We start from the raw sequence: 22,975 nt of genomic DNA, 5'->3' as shown, positions 1-22,975 counted from the left end.
AAATTCCCATCTAGCATCGAAGCTCAAACATGCTTAATGAGAATAAATAAATGGTTACAAAACCCTAATTCAGGGATTGATGTAACTCAAGAAATCAATTTTCTATTGGGAATATGTATACCAGGAAAGTTAAGCATAGTTGAGCCTACTGAAAAGCAAGATGACATTAATTTTGATGATCTTGGGTATACAAAATCTAACAAGCAAACACAGATCGATAAAGAAGTAATAAGACAAATAAGGGAATTGAAACATACAGTTCAAGAAATGAAAGAACAAATTCAAGAAGATGAAAACGAAAGAAGAATTTTCATCACAAAATATTTCAAGAAGAAAATTCCTATATCATTAAGATGGTCTCAAATTTGTGAATATCTCTTATCATTAAAATAATTGAATTCTAATTGAGTGTTCTGATCGATGAATGAAAGCACTTTATTGGTTGTCAAATACTATCAAAATATCTTTGTCATTAGGAGGATTCTTTCTTTAATGTTCTATACAAAAGACATATGATGATTTTATTGTGAAAATTGTATCATGAAAGATGTGATAAGATACTTGTGGTATATTATTGGTTCCATGTCTCTCAGTATATATTTAAAAGGAGTATACGCGCTAAATTTTTTTTTCTTGAATAATATTATTTTAAAACATTTATTTTAAAAAAAATATTAATATACATAAATTTTTAGTTAAGTTAATTTTACTTTTTTTTATGGAGAAAAAATTGATTTTATAGAATTCTTATTAATATCAACAAAATGAAATCATTTTTATAATATTTTACATATTATGAAATACTGGATTTTAATCATTATATTCATTATATTATGAAATAAATAATTAAAATTTAAATATTTTCAAAGAATTCATTTTCCTTAAATTCTTCTGTAATTGGGTCTTCTTTAATATCAGAGATATTAACTATCATATTATTCATTGATATTAGATGACCATTTATATTTTCTTCATTAACAGTTTCCCCTATAGATTATTATTGATACGAATACGAATAAGTATGATGACAAGAATTACAACAATTATAACTATTGCCACACAAACCCAAGCAATGATAATAAATCAATTGATTTTCTTTATTTTGACTGTTTTTTGCTTCTTCATGATTAATATTTGTATAAAAACCTGTTTAATACATTATATATGATGAATATTCAATTATTGTGTATTCATAATAAATAAATATGGAAGAAATAAAAGAATAAGATGAACCAAAAACAGTAAGAGTAATAGAGTTAGAAAGAATTGTTTTAGAAATAATTGTTTCCACTAATGAATGAGTAAGAATCAATGTTTGAGTAAATGTTACCTCAAAGTGTTTTGATTCTGTAAACGCTTCAAATTTAGTAAATACATTCGATTTAGTAAATGTATTACTTCTTGAAAATACATTTGATTTTGTAAATGGATTACTTCTTGAAAACACATTTGATTTTGTAAATGGATTACTTCTTGAAAACACATTTGATTTTGTAAATGGATTACTTCTTGAAAACACATTTGATTTTGTAAATGTATTACTTCTTGAAAATACATTTGATTTTGTAAATGGATTACTTCTTGAAAACACATTTGACTTAGTGAATATATTTGATTTAGTGAATGTCTGCGTTGGCCATATATACTTAAGGCATTCATTAATTGATGAACCTTTTGATACCTGAAGTGGGCCAAATGTTGACTCTTGATATGCATCTGATGTCATAACATATGTTGAAATTGCATTAAATGCATTCGAATATACATTTGGCATTACATAACCTTCATAATAAATACAAGCTAGATTATCACAATTAGCAAAAGCATATGAATTTATTAGATTTACACTTTTGCCAATGATATTCAGATTTGTACAAAATTGAAAAGCATTACTGCCAATTGTAGTAACTAAGCTTTGAATAACAATATTAGTTAATAATGAACATTGATAAAATGAGCGATCTCCAATTATTATAACTGAATTTGGTATTTCAAATGAACTTTTAGTAATTCCCATTGGATAACAAATAATTGTTGTATAATCTTTATCATAAAGAATTCCATTATTATCATTAGAATAATAATTATTTTCATCATATACTTCAATAAAATTAAGATTTGTACTACTAATAAAAACCATTGTTACTGTGATCAACAAAAATTTTCTAATGGTTTGTTAACTGGTGAATACATAGAGTTTCTATTTCCATGTTCTATCTGTATTACTGGATTTAGTATCAAATCATCATATCGTTCATTTCTTCATGCATGGAAAGTAAAAAATTATGATGAAGACTGTGATCCCATCACCACATTTCGAACAAGGGTGATCAATCACTTAATGGTGATGACAAGAAACTTGGTGTTACCTTGATAAGTTTATTACTACAAATAAAGTCAAGATAATTATAAAAGGTTATAATTGATCTAAAACTAAATTTGTTTGTATTAAGATCTTTGAACTATTTTTGGATCAACCAGAGTTGTTGGAGGCGTTTTCGTAAAATGATTAAAAGAGCAAATGGGGACTCACGTGGAGCTGATGTTTACATTACTTCATCCAATTTTGATTTCCGTCCTTTCATAAGCTATCACCCACACATTCTCTTTGTACAAGGAACTATGCTAACTCATATTGATTTGAACTAATACGAACTCACAAAAGGAAAATCTGTTGCCAGCCAGAAATTATAATTATTATCGGGCTGGAAATTTTTCCAATGAATGTTATAAAATAAATTATAAACCAACCAAATCATATACTCTTCAGTTGTTTTTATCATTCCAATATCAAAATATTTTAAAAATTATAGAATAGAAATGAAAAACAGTTTTCACATTTTTTTGTTTTACAAAAATATATGTTTTAAAAAGTACTGATACATTCTATTCCGTTTTATCATGTTAAACTTTCTATATCTAGGAAAATGAAATATGAAATACCTACATAAATCGTCTTATATGGTGGGTTTTTTGGTGTGAAATCCTAGGAATTTATCCAGAATGATGAGTACCTTATGTATACACAATGCAATATATAATTATTTGCATCTTCTATATCTGCATCACATTTGAAATTTAAATATTGTGAAATACCTCTAATTACAATCATAAGTTGTTCCAATAGTACACATTTTTGAATCGAATTATCGTTAATTAAACAGATTCCACTTTATAAATAACTTGTAAAGTAGATCCTACATGCATATATGGCTTCATCATAGATATCCTCAATGCCTATATTACTAGAATCAACACCTTGTAAAATGTTAATGAAGATTTCGAAATTATTTTCCGTAACTATTCTTGATAAATTCAAATTCATGCCATAGAAATCTTATATTTTTGAAGAATTTTATGATAAATTCGTTAATAAATACAAATCAATAAATTATTTCTTTTATAAGCTCAAAAATTGATTTATAAATTTGAAATATTTCATACTTTTTAATTTTCGAAGAAATTAATTTCTTATTTTGGTATTTCATTTGGATTAACCATTAATCAATTAGTTCTTTGATCTAAGTATCACATAATTTAAAAAAAAAAATTCCAGATACATAGCTCACTCTTGATAACAATGTAATTAACAGTAAATTAATTGAATTGTTTTACCTAGATAATACCATTAAACCTACAAGTATCAGCTGCTTCGCCTTTTTCCTTCTTTTCAGGTTTCCACAAAATAACTTAGTTTTTCTTTAACAAAAATGTTTAATATAATAATGTTGTGGTAAAATTTCTTTTTTAGTTTTTACTAAAACATTTTATAAACACTCAAAATAAAATTCGAAATTCGATTTTTTAAATTTCATGTTTATCACATTCATATTACGCTCTTTTCCTCAGAGTTAAATGTAAAACCTTGGAAGGCTATTTGCGCCTCTTCAGGCACCAAACTTGGGTCTTCGAATGAAACCGCAGTTGGTTGTTCAGTGAATTCCTCATCGAAATTTGACGTGTCAATTTCGTTTTCGATTGTTGGTATCCATCTTGGCTTAGTTTTCTTGTTGTACACGTTGTCCCAATTAATTCCGATGAAGAAATTATGCGATTTAATTTCTTCAGCATCAGTTGGGCCTGAGCCAATTCTTTTCTTAGGGTCTTTCTCTAATAGTTTACTAATTAAATCAACAGCATTTGGACTGAAGAATGGTGGAAATTCGATTTCATCATACAAAATCGATCTGCACATATTACGGATGTTAGTGTCGAAAAATGGCTGATAACCAGAAAGCATTTCAAATAATATAATGCCTAAGCTCCACCAATCAACTGATCGAGAATATGGCTGTTGGCGAAATACTTCAGGAGCAAGATATTCAGGTGTACCACAAAAGGTTGTTGTTGTTTGGCCTTCATTTACAATGTTTGGCTTCGAAAAACCAAAATCTGTAATTTTTAGATGACCATCAACATCGACCAAAATGTTCTCAGGCTTAAGATCTCGATAAAGAATTCCATGTTGGTGAAGATGTGAGAGAGCAAGGACAAGTTCGGCGGCATATAATTGAGTTCGACGTTCAGTGAATTTACCTTCTTCTTTAAGTCGACGAAATAGTTCTCCTCCAGGAACATAAGCAAGAACAATGAAAACTTTGGCTTCTGTTTGGAAGGTATAATACCCACGAACTAAAAATGGATGTTCATTTTGAAATAAAATATCACGCTCAATAAGAATTTGCTTAATAGTGTTGTCTTCTGCTAATTTGGCCTTGTTCATAGCTTTAAGAGCATAAAGCTGTCCAGTCGATTTAAGACGGACAAGGAAAACTTTTCCATAATAACCTCGTCCTATGACTTTGAGAATTTGAAAATCATCAAGTGATACTTTAGGCTTAGAGCCAGGTGCTTGTTTGAACTTATTTATTAAATAAGTAAATGCATTAATCCATTTTGAAAAAGATTCCTCGTCTTCTGCACGGTACACAAAGGGCTTACCTTTGAGTGTAATTTCAAAGCAGTAAGGTCTATTGGTTTCTGTGAGAATTTTGAATGATGTAGATTTATCAATGTTGGTATTTGATAATTCAGTTCCATCTTTATCTGTATATTCTTTTAATGTATTGTCTCCCAACGTGCAGTAAAATCGCTTCCATGTTTTTAGCACACCAGTCTGTTTGTAGAGGTATCCTGCTGCAGATTTAGACATTTGGATCCACTTTTACAGTTCACATTTTGAATCCGTTCAAATTTCTCAGGGCAGGTAAAACCTGTAATTCTAAACGTGCAGCAATGAAAGGTTTTAGATTCTTATTACTTGGCTAATAATAAAATATACTTTTTTATGATTATTTAATTCCTACGTGTATAAAAATTCTTTTTGATATAACCTTTTTGCTTTAATTCGAAATTCCGACATGATTTTAAGGTTCTCACTTAAACAATGAAGTGGCGACTAATAAAAATCATGATGCTTTTCGAATAGTTAATACATATATAATATAAAAATTCGAGTTGGGAGGGAAATGTTCAGGAGACTTTGTAAAGAAGTTACACAGTGATTTCTGAACATTGGCGGTTATTTTCTTAGAAAGACGATAATGACAGTTTTTTGTGTTTGATTTTCTTGAATATAACCGATTTTATTGGACGATATATTTTTTTTTTTCTGTAGATTAACGATCATTTGTCAAAACAACCCAGCAAGGGGACCTGTTTTCGAACGTTAAAAAAATTCTCTCAAATTGAAATTTCATCAAGAACTTAATTTATCAATTATACTTTATTTTTCATAAAGTGTGTTTATTGGTGGTATTCGACAGAAGAATCATTTTCCTAATTAGAATAATTTAAACCATCTTCGGAAACTTTTGTAAATTGAAGACTTTTACATTTAAAAAATGGATAATTTCCGAATGTATGAGCAGTGTTTGTTATGCATTGAAATTGGCTGCCAAGTGGCACTTCCGATCCCTCATTGAAAAATACTTTCTCGAGACTATCACATTCATAAAAAACATTATATCCAACTGTTTTAATATCACTTTGAAATGTAACATTTTTCTCATAAACATTTTTTTTGTGTAAGTGCTCTAAACGGTCAATAACCCATAAAACATTTTTCCATTTAAATGGAATTACACAAGGAAAAACAATATGAAAAAAATCAAAACATTTACCAATCGATGGTAAATATAATATCAATATTAAATTATAAAAATATTGATAAAACAATTGTTTCAATACTTGACTTTTTTGATGAAAGCTTTCCTAACTCATTTCATCTTCTTATTTATCAAATAATATTTTCATTTTGCGTTCATCCAAAAACAGAACCATGTTTATACATAAATTATTTGAAAAATTTTGAAATAAAAGAAGAAGAAGTAATAAAATGTAAATATCAAATTATCGAAGGATTTAAAGAATTTCTTCTTAAAAAATATCCTTCTTCACAAGAATCATATTACCTTTTAGGAAAAATGATTGATGATAAATTAATTGATTCAAACTTTCCAAAAAATACATTGTGTTTTGCTCACTTAATGAAAACAGATGAAATTGATAAATGCAAAGATTTTATTGGCGCATCACAGTTTTTCGATAATTATGAAAAACTTTCAAAGAATAATTGGGAACTTCATATAAAACATGTTAAAAAAGGACATAATCCAAATGAAATTGCGAAAATAATTCGAAATGACGAAATAGATAAACTTCAAGAAATATCATCACAAAATAATTTTGATTTTGATCAAATAATTCCAAGGTCATACAGCACTTATTTTGGCATCTTTAAATGGTTATACAGAAATAGTTCAATTACTTCTTGAACAAGAAGGAATTGATATTAATGCTAAAGATATTTATTTGTTTTATTTATAATTTTTTTAAATAATTTGATATTTTAAAATAATATTTGGAAATAATTTAAATTATTTAGAACAGCACTTATTTGTGCATCTGAAAAAGGTGAAATAGAAATAGTTAAATTACTTCTCGAACAAAAAGGAATTAATGTTAATGCTAAAAATATTTATTTGCTTTCGTTATGAATATATAAATGTTCTTATCTGATGACCACCATAATGATTCATGGTGTTACTTTCATTTTTATGTCAACTTTTCAATTTTGTTTCTGATTTTTCATAGAGTTCTCCAAAAAAGTCTTTGTGGTTTTTCACTTCTTTGAATTGATTCCACAGTTCTTATTCAAATTTTCAATTGAAAACGGTCGGTTTTACCGGCACTTTCAAAGACGATAGCAGCCAAAATTTTTATATGAACAAAAAACCCTGGGACTTATCTGCAATTGCCCCACCATCCAGAGTTGTTCATCTACGGAACTTACCCCCTAAATGTGGGTGGGAAGAAATTTCTGTTCATTTTGAGACTTCAACAATTGAACAACATCACATTTTTAATAACCAAGCACTTATCCAATTTGAAAGTGCTGATGATGCAAAACTTTTCCTTGAGCAAAACAATGGGAAAATTGAAATAAATGGAACTATTGTTCAAGCACAGTTATCAAATTATCCAATTTTAAATTCTTCATCAGATGCGTTATTTAATGGTAAAACAGGCCCTTCGAAAGTAATTTGCATTCAGCTTGTCCATCTACGTATTTTTATGTCAATGTTTGATATTTATGATGAATGTTCGAAATACGGGACAGTACAAAAAATCATTTGTTTTGAAAGATCCGGAAACTTTTCACTTGTACAGATGTCATCTTTAAAAGAGGCAGCCTCTGTTCTTGCAAATCTTCATAATAATCCCAAACATCTCCCAAACTTCCAAATGAAAGTTCAATACTCAAAGAACCAAGACCTGATTGTCAAGATTAATAATGCAAAATCATTCAACTTCATGCCTCGAGGCGCATTGCAGCAATTCAATGCTTTACGCGAGCACGTTAAAAACGAAACCCCGTTTTTTGAGCCAGAGCCCTCTCCTTCAGTTTCGCCGATATTTGACATATGGCGTCCTGTCCATTTTGATCCCCTATATTCACAAGTTTTATGCGTTACAAATCTAGATGAAACAAAATCAGCATGTGATCCTCTGAGAAATCTTTTCTCTCTTTATGGTCACGTGCAACGTGTTAAAGTACTTTACAAAAACAGAAGAACGGCCTTCGTCCAAATGGGGACGGGCTTTTTTGGAAGGATTGCCGCGCTTTTCCTTCACGATTGCCCATTTGCGGGTCGAAAATTACAAATTGCGTTTTCTTCTCACGTGGAAGTTACACCACTGACAGAGCCTGGTAGCGAAGGACTATACCAGGAATATGGAGACGGACCAATTGATCTAACTATTGAACAATACAAACATCTCTATTTCCCATCTGAATATGTGGAAGTAAATGGCGTTCCACTGGAAGAATTATTAGCGCTAGTTGCACTTCCGAAGGAAGTACAAGTATTACAAAAATACCATGCATTACATTTCCCATCAGTACAAGATGCAGTAGGATTTATTGCTGTTTTTAATGGTACTGTATTCAACGGCAGAACGTTTATGCTCAATTTTATGAGAAAACCAGATTCTGTTATATAAGAATTATATCGTACTATGCATCTTTCATATATGTAAACTTTTTGATAAAGCTCATAGAATATTTTTTGAATATGAACTGGCATGACCGTTTAGAATACGTTAATAAAATATTTGGCGTTGAATGAGAAAAAGAGAAAACGTAGAACAACGCCAGTCAACTAAGCAATTACTTGAAATGAAGAGAATGGAATGTTCCATTATGCTTTGGTTTGGTATCATATTCGTAATTGTTGCACTTCTTTATGTATTTGCATTCAGTACAAAACAAGATAATGTAAATAGAGATACATACGATTTAGTCCTTGATGCAATTGACTCAAACCCTCTTAATAACTTAAGATATAATAATTTTTCAAATATGAGATTTTATTTTCAACCACTTGGTTCAGATGTTCAAACATATTTTTACGTTCAATCTCATGCACCTGTAAATGGTAGAAACAAAAGTGATATAATTTCTATTGTGCAAGGAAATATATTTGGTGCAATTTCCAGTAGTCTTTCCAATTCAAGTCATTACTTCTATCATATAAATGTATACGCTACAGAGTACACCACCACATCCTCGTCTTCATCTGCCGATTTTTATGTTAAATCTGCAAATGATGATTTGACATTTTTTTCTTTTCCATTATATATTAGGAGGGGTCTCCAAGCTAATGGAACTTGTATGGAACAACCACTATCCTCAATCCATTTGATATATTATGAATATGAAGATATTTCAGGTTTTTCATATGATCGTGTTGAATATGGAAGAGAAGTGCAATGTGGAAGAGGAAGCTCTTCTTCGCCAATGATAATAATTCATGATGCATCGGAGCCTGTTACGTATGAAGCTCCTCCTGTGAGATATATGTCTTTGATATATTTGTGGTTTGTTCTTGCAATTTTATCTGTGTTCATGATGTTATTCTTCATTTGGCATTGTTGGAGTGTAAGATTCATTTTGATCAAAAAGGCCATTTACGAAAGTGGTTTAACTTTCCAAAATCGTTATTCTGTTAAATAAAATTTTTGTGTATATTTCAATTATTAAATTATATTTCGATTTTTTTCGAATAAATTTAATTCATAATGTTTGTGAATGTTTTACATTTTTTTTCGAAAAGAATAAATAATCATACAAAAATATTGTGAAATTATAAAAAATAAAAATTATTATAAAAAAAAAAATATTCACAAGAAATGTTCTTAATACAACTAAAATGTTGATTCATTTACCTATTAGTAAAATAAAATGATTAAAATTGATTAGTTTTATTGTTTCTTGTTCTTGTTTTTCTTTGATTTCATAATTTTTACGCAAATCCAAGCAATGAAACATCCAATAAGCAGAACAGGTCCAACGCTTGGCATTATGATAGAGAAGATAAATGCAAAAATCATTGCATAAAGAAGAATCTTTTCTGTATCAAGAGATGAGGTTGTCTTATTTTCAACACCTTTGATAGGTGATTGAGAGCGCAAAGGCCTGCTCATATGGGCAAATGGTGAAGGCTCTTTCGGTGTATTTACTTTTGGTGTGAAATGTTTTGGCGAATTCTCTTTTGGAGAGCTCTCTTTCGGAGAAGGCTGTTTTTGTGTAGGTTGCTTTGGTGATTGTTGTGCTGGTGAAGATTGTTGAAATACGTTTTCTTTTGGAGATTGAGATTTCATTGGTGATTGCTTTGGAGCGTTATCTTTTGGAGAAGATATAGCAGCTGGCTTGGGCTTTTCTTCATCTAAAAGTAATCTACTGGAGATATATGTCTTTTCTTCCTTGGCAGGAGATTTTGGTGGTTCACTTTGTGGTTGTTGTTTACCTGGTGACCGAGGCGACTTTGGTTTCCTGCCTGGCCTTCCAGGAGACCCTTTTGATTTTGGTGATTTATTCTTATTATCCATAAGAATTTGAATTAGCTCATTTTTGTTGGCATTATTTGGTGGAGTGATGCCAAGGGATGCAATTTCTTTCTTGATAGAAGCAACTGTATTTGAAGCTGGATTAGCCCAGTTAAATGTTGACATTGTGTTTTATTAAGGTCAGATCAGTTTGGCGCCAAACCGCCGACGACCGTTTAATATGTTTGCACATGCTGCTCTTTTGTTCAACTTTTTCTATGAGCCTCCAAACATCTGCTGATTTTGCCTAAATGGAGAGTTCTCCAACTTCACCTCGAAGCAAATTGACATTAGGAGAACTCAAACAAAAATACAACCAGTTAGCAGAAAAAAATAAGGTTCAAAAACAAAAAATTGATCAATGTTTGCAAAATCAAAAAATTCTTCAGGATGCTGTCAATGAAAGAGATGAAGCTATTAAAAAAAGAGAAGAAAAAATTGTGGAATTAAGTGAAGCCACGAAAGAGGCAGAATCTCGAATTCAACTTAAAGATTACCAATTACAAGAATTATTCACACAACTTACAGAAAAAGAGAACTTGCTTAAAGAAGAAGGACAAAAATTAGAGCGAGTAACAAAGAAATTTAAAAAGATGGTTAAAAAATATGATGGGATTGATCCTGTTGAATTCAAAAAACTTCAACAAGAAAGTCTGGAACTCAATCAAAAGTTAACGCAACTTGAATCAAGTCATGTTGATAATGAAACTGAAGAAAAAATTCAGATTTTGGAAGCTGAAAATTGCAAACTAAAATCCCAAATTTCACAAATGGAAAATGAAAATTCGACTAACAATAGCACAGAGATCATTACTCTCAACACAAAAATCGAGGAGCTCACCAAAATAGTGAATCAATTAAATCTTGAACTTAAACAAAAGATCAAAGAAAACGAAATTAATAAAAGTAACCTTGAAGAAAACCAAAGGAAAATTGATCCACTAACAACAGAAAATAAGAAATTAACTGAAATTAATTCACAAAATCAAAATCACATTAACAAATTAATTGAAGAACAAAACAAATTAAAAGAAACAATATCTTCTTTGGAAAAGAATAAAATCGAAGCAATTTCATCCACATCTGAAGAAGCTAAAAAAGAGATGATGAAAATTTTTGGAGAATTAGAAAAGTCAAAACAAGAAAACGAAAAAATGAAATTAGAAATTCAAAATATCCAAAACGAATCAAATAACAATTTAAGTAAACTTCAAAACGAAATTAAGACAAAAGATGAAATTATACAAAAATACAAATTAGAATTACAAAAAAATTCAAATGAAAAAAATGAAATACAAAATAACCTTGAACAAATGGTCGAAATATATAAAGAATCGGAACAGCAAAATGAAAAATTAACACAAACAATTACAGAATTACAAAATCAAACCAAAGAAATTACGCAAAAATTCAATGATGAATCAAAAAGTGCACAACAAAACGATCAGAAAATTCAAAAGTTTATATCCGAAAATGAATCACTTAAACAAGAAAACAATAAATTGCAAATGCAATTAAAACAAGCTGAACAAAAATCGCAACAATTTTTAACAGGAATTAATTCGCTTAAACAAGAAAACAATAAATTACAAACACAAATAAAACAAAATGAACAAAAATCGCAACAACTTTCAACAGAAATTAATTCGCTTAAACAAGAAAACAATAAATTACAAACACAAATAAAACAAAATGAACAAAAATCACAACAATTTACAACTGAAATTGAATCACTAAAAAATGAAATAAAACAACAAAACGATAAAATCGCCAAAAACGAAAAAATTAACAACGACTTAAAGTCAAAGCTTAAAGAAAAGAGCACAGAAGTAGCAACACTTACCAAAGACAATCAATCAATCATTGATCAACTTAAAGCAGATCTTCAAACAGTTAAGCAGCAATATGAGACGGAAAAATCTTCGTTACGTAAATCCATTAAATCGCAGAAAAAAGAACATCGCAAAGCGCTTTCAAATCTCCGTAAAGAGCACGAAGCAGAAAAATCTGCTCTTCAACAACAGCTCACAGAATATGAAACCAAAATTAATGAAAGCAAAACATTAAATGAACAAAAAATTACTGAACAAGAAAACCTTAAAAAAGAACTTGACGAAATCACCAAACAATATGAGACAACATCCACAAATAACATTAAGTTAATGAATGAAATAACAATACTTCAAACGTCATTAGATGAAACGAAAACGAAACTTCATACAATTGAAGAACGAATTGCGATAATGAATGAAGAAAATAATAATTATGTAAATAAGAACTCAAGACTTAAACAAAAGATCGAACAACAAAAAGATAAAATTAATGCACAAGAAAAAGAAATAACTGAATTAAAATCACAAATACTTAAAATTAAAATCGACCTTTCAAACGAAATTAAAAATTCGAATAATATTCAAGCGACGTTTGATGAATATCGGAAAATAACAAAAGAAAAACAACTTAAACTTCAAGAAGATGTTGATGACTTCGATAACTTAAAAGAAGATATGAATACGAAATATAAACTTCTTGAAAATGAGTTGCAAACACTTAAAATGACAACTTCTGTCACTGAGAAGCAATTAAAAATAGAAATGGAATCAAAAGAATCGAAAATTAATGAAATTAAACAAATTAACGAAGAGTTAAATCTGAAAATCGATGATTTAAAGAAGAAATTAGAAATTGAAGAAGAAAAGGTTTCAAAGGAAATCGAAAGGAATAAGAAAATTAAAATAAAATTAAACGAAGAAATGAAGAAAAAACAAGTGAATTGTACACCCGTAGATAAAAATGCAATTTTCCCAAATTATATCAGAAAGGTGTTGTTGCAATTCTTTATGCAAGATGGATCAACTAGAGAAGCACTGATTCCAGTGATATTGAACTTGGTGGAATGTGATGATAAAATGATACAACAAGCAAAAAGAAGATGGGCTGAAAGTAATCAAGTGATTGCTCATACACTGTCACTTTTTAGAAAATAGAACTATCGTAAAAACTGTTATATCACAAATGGCATTTTTTGAATTGATAAATGAGGCGATTTTGATCGTTCGATTGACGGTTATGATAAATTGAAACGATCAAATTGATCTGAAAAATATTTAAAAAAATTGATCGTAAAAGGAAAAAAGAATCATAACTAAGGAAGAATTTTCTCTTATTTTTTTTTGATTATTTATTCCATGGTTTGCTAGTAAATCATTTTTTTATAATTTATTTTTTAATTAAAAAAAAAAATTATTAATTAATAAAATGTTTATCTAAATTACATTTTAATTTTTATACTATAATGCTATGAATAATAAGTATAATTCTTTTGTTTAAAGTATGAAATTTCATTATGTGAAAGGAAAAATCATCAACGAACGATTTGGCCAAATAACGGCAATTTCGAATGTTGTTCGTGTTTTTCTCCCTCACTCTATCAACATTAAAACCAGGAGAAGACCCATACAAGATTTTAGGTCTAAGCCATAAGGCTACTGATGAAGAAGTTAGAAAAGCTTTTCTTGATATTACAAAAAAATATCATCCAGATATTAACAAAGAACCAGGCGCAGAAAAGATTTGGGTACATGCCAATGATGCTTATGAACTTCTTCATAACCAAGAACGTCGAAGAATTTATGATCAAACTGGATCCGTCGCTGATGATCCTTTCTCTGGATCTGGCCAATCAGGTTATACAAGTACAGCCGAAGATATTATTAACGAAATTTTACGCAGCTTTGGTTTTCAACCACCTAAAGAAGTTAAAATGGAAACTCAAGAAGTTAATAGCAAAACATACAAAAAATTACTACATGAACACAAAGAATTATTTGTATATGTTTATGATCCAAATGATATTTTTGACACTCCTAAGTGTGCCCAATTCTACGAAGCCATTGCCAAAGAATATGGACATTTAGCAAAATTTTTACGTAACAATGTTGAAACCGGAAATGAATTTTCCGAAGAATTCCAAATTAAAACCACACCACGCTTCTTGTATCTAAAGATTGGATCTGATGGAGAAATAATTTCTAAAGTCAGTGGCAACATCGATGACCGCATTAAATTCATCAACTGGATGGTTAGCTGCTGGAATCCAGATTATCGTGTCTTTACACGAGTATCTGATCTCCAAAATTGGCTTGAAAAGTATTCACATTACACATGTGTCTATAGTATTGTTCGTACAAGTGAACCGAGCATTGAGTTTAAGCGTATGTCAGCAAAATATCGCGAATGCAAATTTGCTGTACTTACTGACGATTATGCCAATGCAATCCGCACTTTTCATCTCAAAGAAATCCCATCAAATTTCGTAGTTCGAGCTGGAGTTCATACAATCACACACAACTATCAAATCCTCAAAACTTTATCAAAGCCACTCTTTGTTGATATGAGCAAAATTGTCTTCGAAGAAATATGTAATAACTTGTGTTTGATGTACGTTGGCGATGTAAACAAAGAAATAATTGACAACTTTACAAATGTCAAAGACGCATCAATAACGAACGTTAAGAGCAATTCAATGTTTGCAAAACAACTTAAAGCAAAGGATAACGAATGGTTCCTTGTGAGTAATAGTGAGATGAAATATACAAAAATCAATATAGATAATTATAGGAAAGAGATTGAAAGTTTTTGGCTTGGTGAATTAACTATGTCAGAAATCACTCAAAAGCCAGGTTATTCTTGGAATGATAAAACGGAAATAGTTCGGAAATATGCATTGATGTTGAGGCCTTCAAATTGGAAACAACTTTTGTTGTCAATCGGAATCGATGTCGATTCAATAATCTTCTTTGCAGCATTATTCATACTTTTGGTAATGTTGTATAAGTTTTGTTGCTGTTGCTGCTGCTGTTGCCATTGTTATTGCATCAGAAGATGCTTCAGAAAGAAAAAAAATAATGAAATTAAGATTATGCAGGATGGTAAAGAATATACAATTAAAGTTACTAATGAATAGAAAATTAAACGTTTTATGGTTCTTTTTATTTTTTGTTGAAACAAGTTATATTGATTTTATTTCTGTTTGATCATCAATGAGAAATTTATGATTCAATCATTTCTTAACATTCATATAGCTTACCAAGTGCTTGTTTAATAGTAGATGACTTTGCGAGAAATAACTTTGTTTTTATATCAAGAAATTATTGTACATAATAAAGCGTTTAATTTAGCCGATCAAAACCTCTTTGTGGAGCCGTTTAAATTAAGTTAGATGAAAGAAAACAAAGGAGTTCCAATGCCAGCACGAACTTCAAAGCGACAAAAATCATTAGAAGACACTCCAAAGCCTGTAGCAAGCTTGCCAAGGCCCTTAATTTCTTCGAGATCTCCGTCTCCTTATTCAAGTTCAAGTTCCCCAATTCCAGGATTCGGTAAGAAATGCCCAACAGATGAAGAAAGGAAAATGCTTGAAACACCGAAATTGAAACTAAAAGATGCTGATGCTTTCACAAAAGGCGATCCATTGATTAAACCAGAATCAAAATTATCAACAATGAAAATTGTTCTTGTTATAATAATGGGAATCTCTTTTATTTTACTTTTTGTTTTCCCAATTTTTGGTGTTGTTTTTGTAATTGCATTAATCTTATTTATCATTGTTTTACGAAAGATCAAAAAGGATATCAGGCACAAGCAAAAGAATGTTAAGCCTCCGGTTTTGCTTTTTCCTACAAAATAAATGTTTGAAATTTATACAACTTTTAAAATTTGATATACTTACAGAAAGTTCGATAATACTACAAAATAAGTGTGCACATCTGATTTTCATATTATGCCAAAAACATGTTTATTCTATACATTTTTCCTCAAGCAAGATCAGCGGCCAAATAAATATTTAAAAAGTCGGGGTTTTGGTTATAACCGTTTTGGCCAGCCTTTGCTCCTTATGCAAGCTGATAGAGAAGCCTCCATCAAGAAAATGCTCGCCGCCAAAGTTCACATTGGTTCATCCAATCTTTCCTTTGGCATGCAACCATATGTTTTCACACGTACAAAGACTGGTACACACATCATTAACCTTGGAATGACATATGAAAAGATCAAACTTGCAGCACGTATGATCTATGCTGTTGAAGAACCACGTGATGTTCTTGCTATTTCCGCTAAACCATTTGGTCAACGTGCAGTTCATAAGTTTTCACAATTCCTTGGTTGCCTTTGCATTAATCAACGTTTCACACCAGGTTTCTTCACTAACCACTCCATCAAGGGCAAGTTCATGGAACCACGTCTTATCATTGTTTGTGATCCAAATACTGATACACAAGCCATCACTGAAGCTGCATATGCTAACATCCCATGCATTGCTCTTTGTGATACTGATGCTAGTCTCCGCTATGTTGATTGCGTTATTCCATGCAATACCAAGAATAAGACATCAATTGGTCTTGTAATGTGGTTACTCACCCGTGAAGTCCTCCGCCTTCGTGGTGAACTCCTCCGCACACAAGAATGGAAGGTTCTTCCAGATCTTTACTTCTATCGTGATACACGCGATGAGCAAAACATCCAAGAACAAATCGATCACGAAGGAGAAGAAGCAGTCGCAACTGATGTTACAACTGTTGATGCTGCTCCTAATGCTGATGCTGGTGCAACACAAACTGAACAAGAATGGAACAATGCTGGTGAAGGTGCTGGCTGGTAAATAAACGCCAATTCTTTGCACTTATTCAATCGAATTTTTCGAAATGTTCTTATAAGGCGAGCCCAAAGCTCTATCGTTTATCGTTCTTGAATAAACGGTGTTCCCTACTTTTTGAATACATTTTCGCGGGGTTTTTTAAAAAGAAAGAAAATAACAAATACGCAATATGGGTTTTTTTAAAAGTAAGATCATATGATCAATTCTAAAGTCCGAAACTTATTTATCCTGTTTACACATCACAAATAACATTTTTTTTTGTTAAGCTAAATTTGGAACTCGTTTATAGGTGTTAAAGCAGATGGAAAGAATACATAGTCACCTGATTAATCCATATTTGGCAGAAAACCCTCTATTTCCCAGCCAAGTAAAGCACAAAAAACCACCAAAATTCTTTACCTCGCTTAAAATTTTGAGAAAAAAAAAAATGGAGATTAATCTGGTGACTCTACAGCAATTTTCTTACATTCGATAGGGTTGAATTGGGCCCTGTTCCCCAAAAACGTAGCCCCCTGTGTCTATCGTTTGTCAATTACTTTATTGGTTAATGGAACTCTCGAAATCGTTGCAGTCAATCATCTTTAATCTCAACGAAGAAAATATCAAATCATCAGTTCAATCAACAATAGAACTATTTACTTACAATAAACAATACACATTCAACCTTCTTATTTCTAGGATAATATATACAGCATTTGTTTCTCAAGTAAAAGTCAAATCGCCAATCTTTAAATATTTGGTGATGTTGAATTTACAAGAAGAAAAAACTAATAAAAATATAATAAACCTTATTTACATATTTAATCAATACTTACTTCAAATAAAAACACAAGAATCATTATTTCTTCTTCGAAAGATGAACGAGCAAGGATTATTCGAAACAAATCTTGTAAAATATAATAAGAAAAATTATGAATTGGTTCTAAATAATGATTTTGCTAACCTGAAGAATATTAATGAAGAAGGACATAATCCAAATGAAATTGCGAAAATAATTCGAAATGATGAAATGGATAAACTTCAAGAAATATCATCACAAGAAAACTTTGATTTTAATCAAACAATTGAACCATCACTTTATGAAAGATGTTCTTTTATTAATGAAGAAAATGTTACATTAATTGATTATGCAGCATTTTTTGGGTCAGTTAAATGTTTTAAATATTTACTTATGAATGGTGCAGAAGTAGAAAATACAGGTAAATATGCAGTTGCAGGTGGAAGTTTAGAGATAATTCATTTGTGTGAACAAAATCATTCATCATTTAAAGATGCATATGAAACAGCAATTAAATTCCACCAAAATGATATCTTTATATATCTTTATGAGAAGAAAAATGATAAAATTATAACAAAATACAATAAACAAACACCCAATTTAAATCATAGAAAAGCCGAAAAAGATATTGCATATTTTAAAAGAATTTGTTTGGTATGTGATAATTATATAATTTTTTCATTTTTAGAACAAGAAACAATGGAAATAACTGAAGGTATTATTGAGGAAATTGCAAGAAATGGAAACACATTTATAATGGAAAATATAATAGATAATCAACAAATTCCAAATACAATTTTATCATGTTCAGTTGAATCAGGAAATATAGAAATAGTAAAATTACTTTTAGATAAAGGAATTGATGTTAATGCAAAAACTATTCATTTGAATAATTTGAAATATGTTTTAATAATTTTGGATATGTTTTAATAATTTTTTATATGTTTTAATAATTTGAAATATGTTTTAATAATTTGAAACAGCACTTCATATAGCAGTTAGAAATAATAATATAGAAATAGTAAAATTACTTTTAGATAAAGGAATTGATGTTAATGTAAAAAGAATTTAATTTAATAATTTATAATATGTTCTAATAATTTAGAATATGTTTTAATAATTTGAAATATGTTTTAATATTTTGATATATGTTTTAATAATTTGAAATATGTTATAATAATTTGAAACAGCACTTCATATAGCAGTTGGAAATAATAATATAGAAATAGTAAAATTACTTTTAGATAAAGGAATTGATGTTAATGCAAAAAATATTCATTATAATGGTTTGGAATATGCTTTAATAATTTGAAATATGTTTTAATAATTTTATATATGTTTTAATAATTTGAAACAGCACTTCATATAGCAGTTAGAAATAATAATATAGAAATAGTAAAATTACTTTTAGATAAAAAAGAAATTGATGTTAATGCAAAATATATTCATTCGAATAATTTGTAATATTTTTTAATAATTTTATATATGTTTTAATGATTTGGAATATGTTTTAATAATTTGATGTATGTTTTAATAATTTGAAATATGTTTTAATAATTTTATATATGTTTTAATAATTTGAAATATGTTTTAAGAATTTGAAACAGCAATTCATATAGCAGTTAGAAATAATAATAAAGAAATAGTAAAATTACTTTTAGATAAAGAAGGAATTGATGTTAATGCAAAAACTATTCATTTTAATGGTTTGGAATATGCTTTAATAATTTTATATATGTTTTAAAGATTTGGAATATATTTTAATAATTTGGAATATGTTTTAATAATTTTATATATGTATTAATCATTTGAAACAGCAATTCACATAGCAGTTAGAAATAATAATTTAGAAATCGTAAAATTGCTTTTAGATAAAGAAATTAATATTAAAACAATCAACTTTATTTAAATGAATGAATTACATTAGTGAAAAAAATTTCACAAAAATGAACCTTGCACAATCACTGAGCTGTTGTGAACAAAATCTTGTTCTGTGATAGAGTGGTTCCTACTCTTGGAGATGTCCCTCCAGAAAATTTGTAATTACTTTTTCGAGCATATATACTCAAAATATATATAAAATCTAATAGTAAAAATTATTTGGCTAGATTCGGATTATTTGAGTATATGACTTTTTTATTTAAATTGAATATTACAAAATTTGACTAAAAAATTATTTCATAATCATATTTGAAAATAAAAAAGAAAAAAAGGGTCAATTTTTTTTTTATACTTGATTTAAATATTGCGTTTTTCGTTAAAAATGAAATATGCATTATTTGGTGTACTAAGAATAAAAACAAGAAATCATGATTCTATATATAAATTTATCAATGTCACAAAAAAAGTTAACTTTGTTCGGTTACTCAAAAGCGAATTCATAAAAACAGTGATCAGACACAGGATAATTTTGAAAAAATTATATAGCTTGATGACACTTTTTATGAATAATTTGGAGAGTTTATAACACGATTGAAAGGTTTATTTACTTAATTGTGAGAGATCCACTTTTTGAAGCCTTCACAAACGAAATTAGGAATTTTAAAAACAGCTGTATGCAGCACGTAGTACATTACGTAGAACCCATCTTTTTAATCTCATATATGGAGAAGACATAAAATAAATCAATCTAGAAAAAAATATTGTGCTTGAACAAAGAAAGAAGATAAAAAACTTAAAGACATAATCAGCGGCTTTGGCGGTGATCTCGATAAATAAATAAAATATTATCCTTATCGCTCTTTGGGGTAAAAAAAAATAACAAAAATGAACGTTAAGTAAAATTCTTGGCTTTACTTCGCTATTTTTTGTGGAAATAATTGGTCGGAACCACCGACTAAAACTCAGGAAATCAATCGATAACCGAATTGCTACATTAAAAATAAAAAATGAACAACATCCCAGTAGGAATGATCTAGGATAAGCATAAAGAAATATAAAGAAGAATGTAAAATATATAAGATTATATCATTTGCTATTAAATAAAAGCAATATCAAAGATGTATATTTGGCGAGAAAAGAAATATAATAATTTTCGAAACACAATGTCATAAAATATATTTAAAGTTAAATATTGCATGTTTTTAATTAGGGTTGGCAATGGGAGGAATTTGGATCCCAAATGGAGGGTTGGAAAAAGCGAAGTGGGGATAACGTGTTTTTCACGGTCTCTGTTTTTAACAACCAATTGAAGGTGGGTATATAATGCGATCATGATTATCATATATTTTTATTAAAATTACGATAGAAAAATCTTCGCTCCTTCTAACTGTTCTCCCATCTCTGTATTTAAATCGAATTTGATTCGTTTCAATTGAAACCCTCGTTCTGTTGATGCCTCACATATTTCTTTTCTCGCCTGTTGCTTGAATATTAATGAAAAGTGAGCAAATTCTTGAAAATAGTTTCCAACCATTATCAGATTCAAGACATTTGAATATCTGTGTTTCATAATAATTTTATGTGGTCGTTTCATATTTTCATCTTTCTCATCTTCTTCATTGCATATTGAATAATGTTCTTATTTAATGTATTCCGCAGTTGAAAATTGTATAAATTATTAACAGAAGATTTCGGATTCGACTGCCCCTTTTTGATACACTTTTGAATAAAATATACATATATGCACGAGTAGCAAAACCAAGTGATAAATTCTGAAATTAAAGAAAAAAAATCCAAATTTAAATCTGTTTCTATATTCAAATTTCAATTGGGAGATTACACTAATTTGTAAAGAGATTTCACATAACACTTTTTTAGCATGCTTACTTCACTTTGGAAACGGGAATATTCCTACGTCCCAGGGACGCGTCCCCAGTCCACTTTTTGAATGTATACTTGGCTGGATGATGAATTATATTTTAACATATAAATTTAGCATTTTTCTTCCAACGAATTCATTAAAAATAATATAAAATTTTACATAATTCTGTAAATCATGTACAAATATATTTATGTTTTTCTATAAATTGTACGATACAACTATTTCAATGTTGTAAGGAAATAATTAACTTTTTCATATGTCATATACTTATCGTCATGGAATTATCTTTTTGAAAATTTTCATAATATGTCAATAAATTGCCATTATAAATGGCGCCATTATCAATTTTAGTTAAACCACAGAAATTTTATGATGCAATCTGATTGAACTTTGCAGTTGTCACTAAATTATATTATTTTTGAAGATTTAATCATGTTACTATTATGTATAACACTATTAATAATAACATTATTATGTATAACATTATTAATAATAACATTATTAATAATAACACTATTATGTATAACACCATTAATAATAACACTATTATGTATAACATTATTATTTGTACAAAATAATGACATTCTTTATGAATACATCGCTATATATAAAATTAAATTGACATTTTAATCAATCACTCGATTACTTTTCTATCCAATTTATGAATAATTATTATTCAACTTATATACAAAATTCCTTAATTTCAACCGATATTAATATACATTGAAAAATATTTAAACGAATATATATTGTACAAAATTTATATTCCTTATATATATATATATATATATATCATAATTTTTGATCGACAACGATATATGGTTAGGATGCAAAAAGCCCTACATTTTGCGGTTTTTGAACGATAGGAAATTTGAAAGGAAAAAAAATGGCAATAAAAATATTCGACTTTTGATAAGGAGATCAAAGTCATGTCAAAAAGTGAATAATGGCAAAATATCTTATTGGGGGGGGGGGGTCTGATACACTTCGAAATCATTTTTCTAATAAAAATATTTTAAATTATGATTAGTTTATTAAGAAATTTCACCAATTATTGCTTTCCAGCATTTTTCAAATGTATTTCCTATATTTCTCTGAAAGCACCATTCATGGATATATGATTCGAGATAATTTCTATCTCTAAATCCATTTTTTATGAGGTACCCTTTTATTAGATTCCATGTACCTTCTATTTTTTGAGTATTTGCCTCAGTAATTAAATCTACATAATTTTCTGGGTGATTTACTGTTTTGTGTACATAACCTAGATTACTAAGAGTATTATATGCCTTCCATTCATCAGACCAAATTTCTGAATTAGGTCTAACTGTTGAACAAATAATTGGAATGAGAACTTCTTTCGATCTATTTTCGCAAATCTCAGCAACAA

At 29.0% G+C, this 22,975-nt stretch overlaps 6 protein-coding genes across 6 annotated transcripts; 4 read left to right on the top strand and 2 right to left on the bottom strand.

Annotated features, from left to right (window-relative positions):
* Nucleotides 1-3,826: 3,826 nt before the first annotated feature.
* On the bottom strand, nucleotides 3,827-5,152 carry GO595_004246 (AGC family protein kinase; the record flags this gene model as incomplete). The annotated part of the gene is made up of 1 exon (XM_067917357.1): nucleotides 3,827-5,152. The coding sequence occupies one exon, from the start codon at nucleotides 5,150-5,152 to the stop codon at nucleotides 3,827-3,829; it is 1,326 nt and encodes a 441-aa protein (XP_067775370.1).
* Nucleotides 5,153-7,224: 2,072 nt separating this feature from the next.
* Nucleotides 7,225-8,505, top strand: GO595_004245 (polypyrimidine tract-binding protein 3; the record flags this gene model as incomplete). Its single annotated transcript, XM_067917355.1, has 1 exon — nucleotides 7,225-8,505. One exon carries the CDS (start codon nucleotides 7,225-7,227, stop codon nucleotides 8,503-8,505), a length of 1,281 nt encoding a protein of 426 aa, XP_067775369.1.
* A 1,260-nt stretch (nucleotides 8,506-9,765) lies between these two features.
* GO595_004244 (anti-sigma factor domain-containing protein) lies at nucleotides 9,766-10,515 on the bottom strand (the record flags this gene model as incomplete). The annotated part of the gene is made up of 1 exon (XM_067917354.1): nucleotides 9,766-10,515. One exon carries the CDS (start codon nucleotides 10,513-10,515, stop codon nucleotides 9,766-9,768), a length of 750 nt encoding a protein of 249 aa, XP_067775368.1.
* Nucleotides 10,516-10,640: 125 nt separating this feature from the next.
* Nucleotides 10,641-13,376, top strand: GO595_004243 (viral A-type inclusion protein; the record flags this gene model as incomplete). The annotated part of the gene is made up of 1 exon (XM_067917353.1): nucleotides 10,641-13,376. One exon carries the CDS (start codon nucleotides 10,641-10,643, stop codon nucleotides 13,374-13,376), a length of 2,736 nt encoding a protein of 911 aa, XP_067775367.1.
* A 413-nt stretch (nucleotides 13,377-13,789) lies between these two features.
* GO595_004242 (molecular chaperone DnaJ) lies at nucleotides 13,790-15,355 on the top strand (the record flags this gene model as incomplete). Its single annotated transcript, XM_067917352.1, has 1 exon — nucleotides 13,790-15,355. One exon carries the CDS (start codon nucleotides 13,790-13,792, stop codon nucleotides 15,353-15,355), a length of 1,566 nt encoding a protein of 521 aa, XP_067775366.1.
* A 930-nt stretch (nucleotides 15,356-16,285) lies between these two features.
* GO595_004241 (ribosomal protein) lies at nucleotides 16,286-17,047 on the top strand (the record flags this gene model as incomplete). Its single annotated transcript, XM_067917351.1, has 1 exon — nucleotides 16,286-17,047. The coding sequence occupies one exon, from the start codon at nucleotides 16,286-16,288 to the stop codon at nucleotides 17,045-17,047; it is 762 nt and encodes a 253-aa protein (XP_067775365.1).
* Nucleotides 17,048-22,975: the final 5,928 nt, after the last annotated feature.

This window comes from Histomonas meleagridis (assembly GCF_020186115.1).
Source record: "Histomonas meleagridis strain 2922-C6/04-10x chromosome Unknown contig_26, whole genome shotgun sequence".
Lineage (NCBI taxonomy): Eukaryota > Parabasalia > Tritrichomonadida > Dientamoebidae > Histomonas > Histomonas meleagridis.
This window is presented reverse-complemented; position numbering and strand designations above follow the sequence as displayed.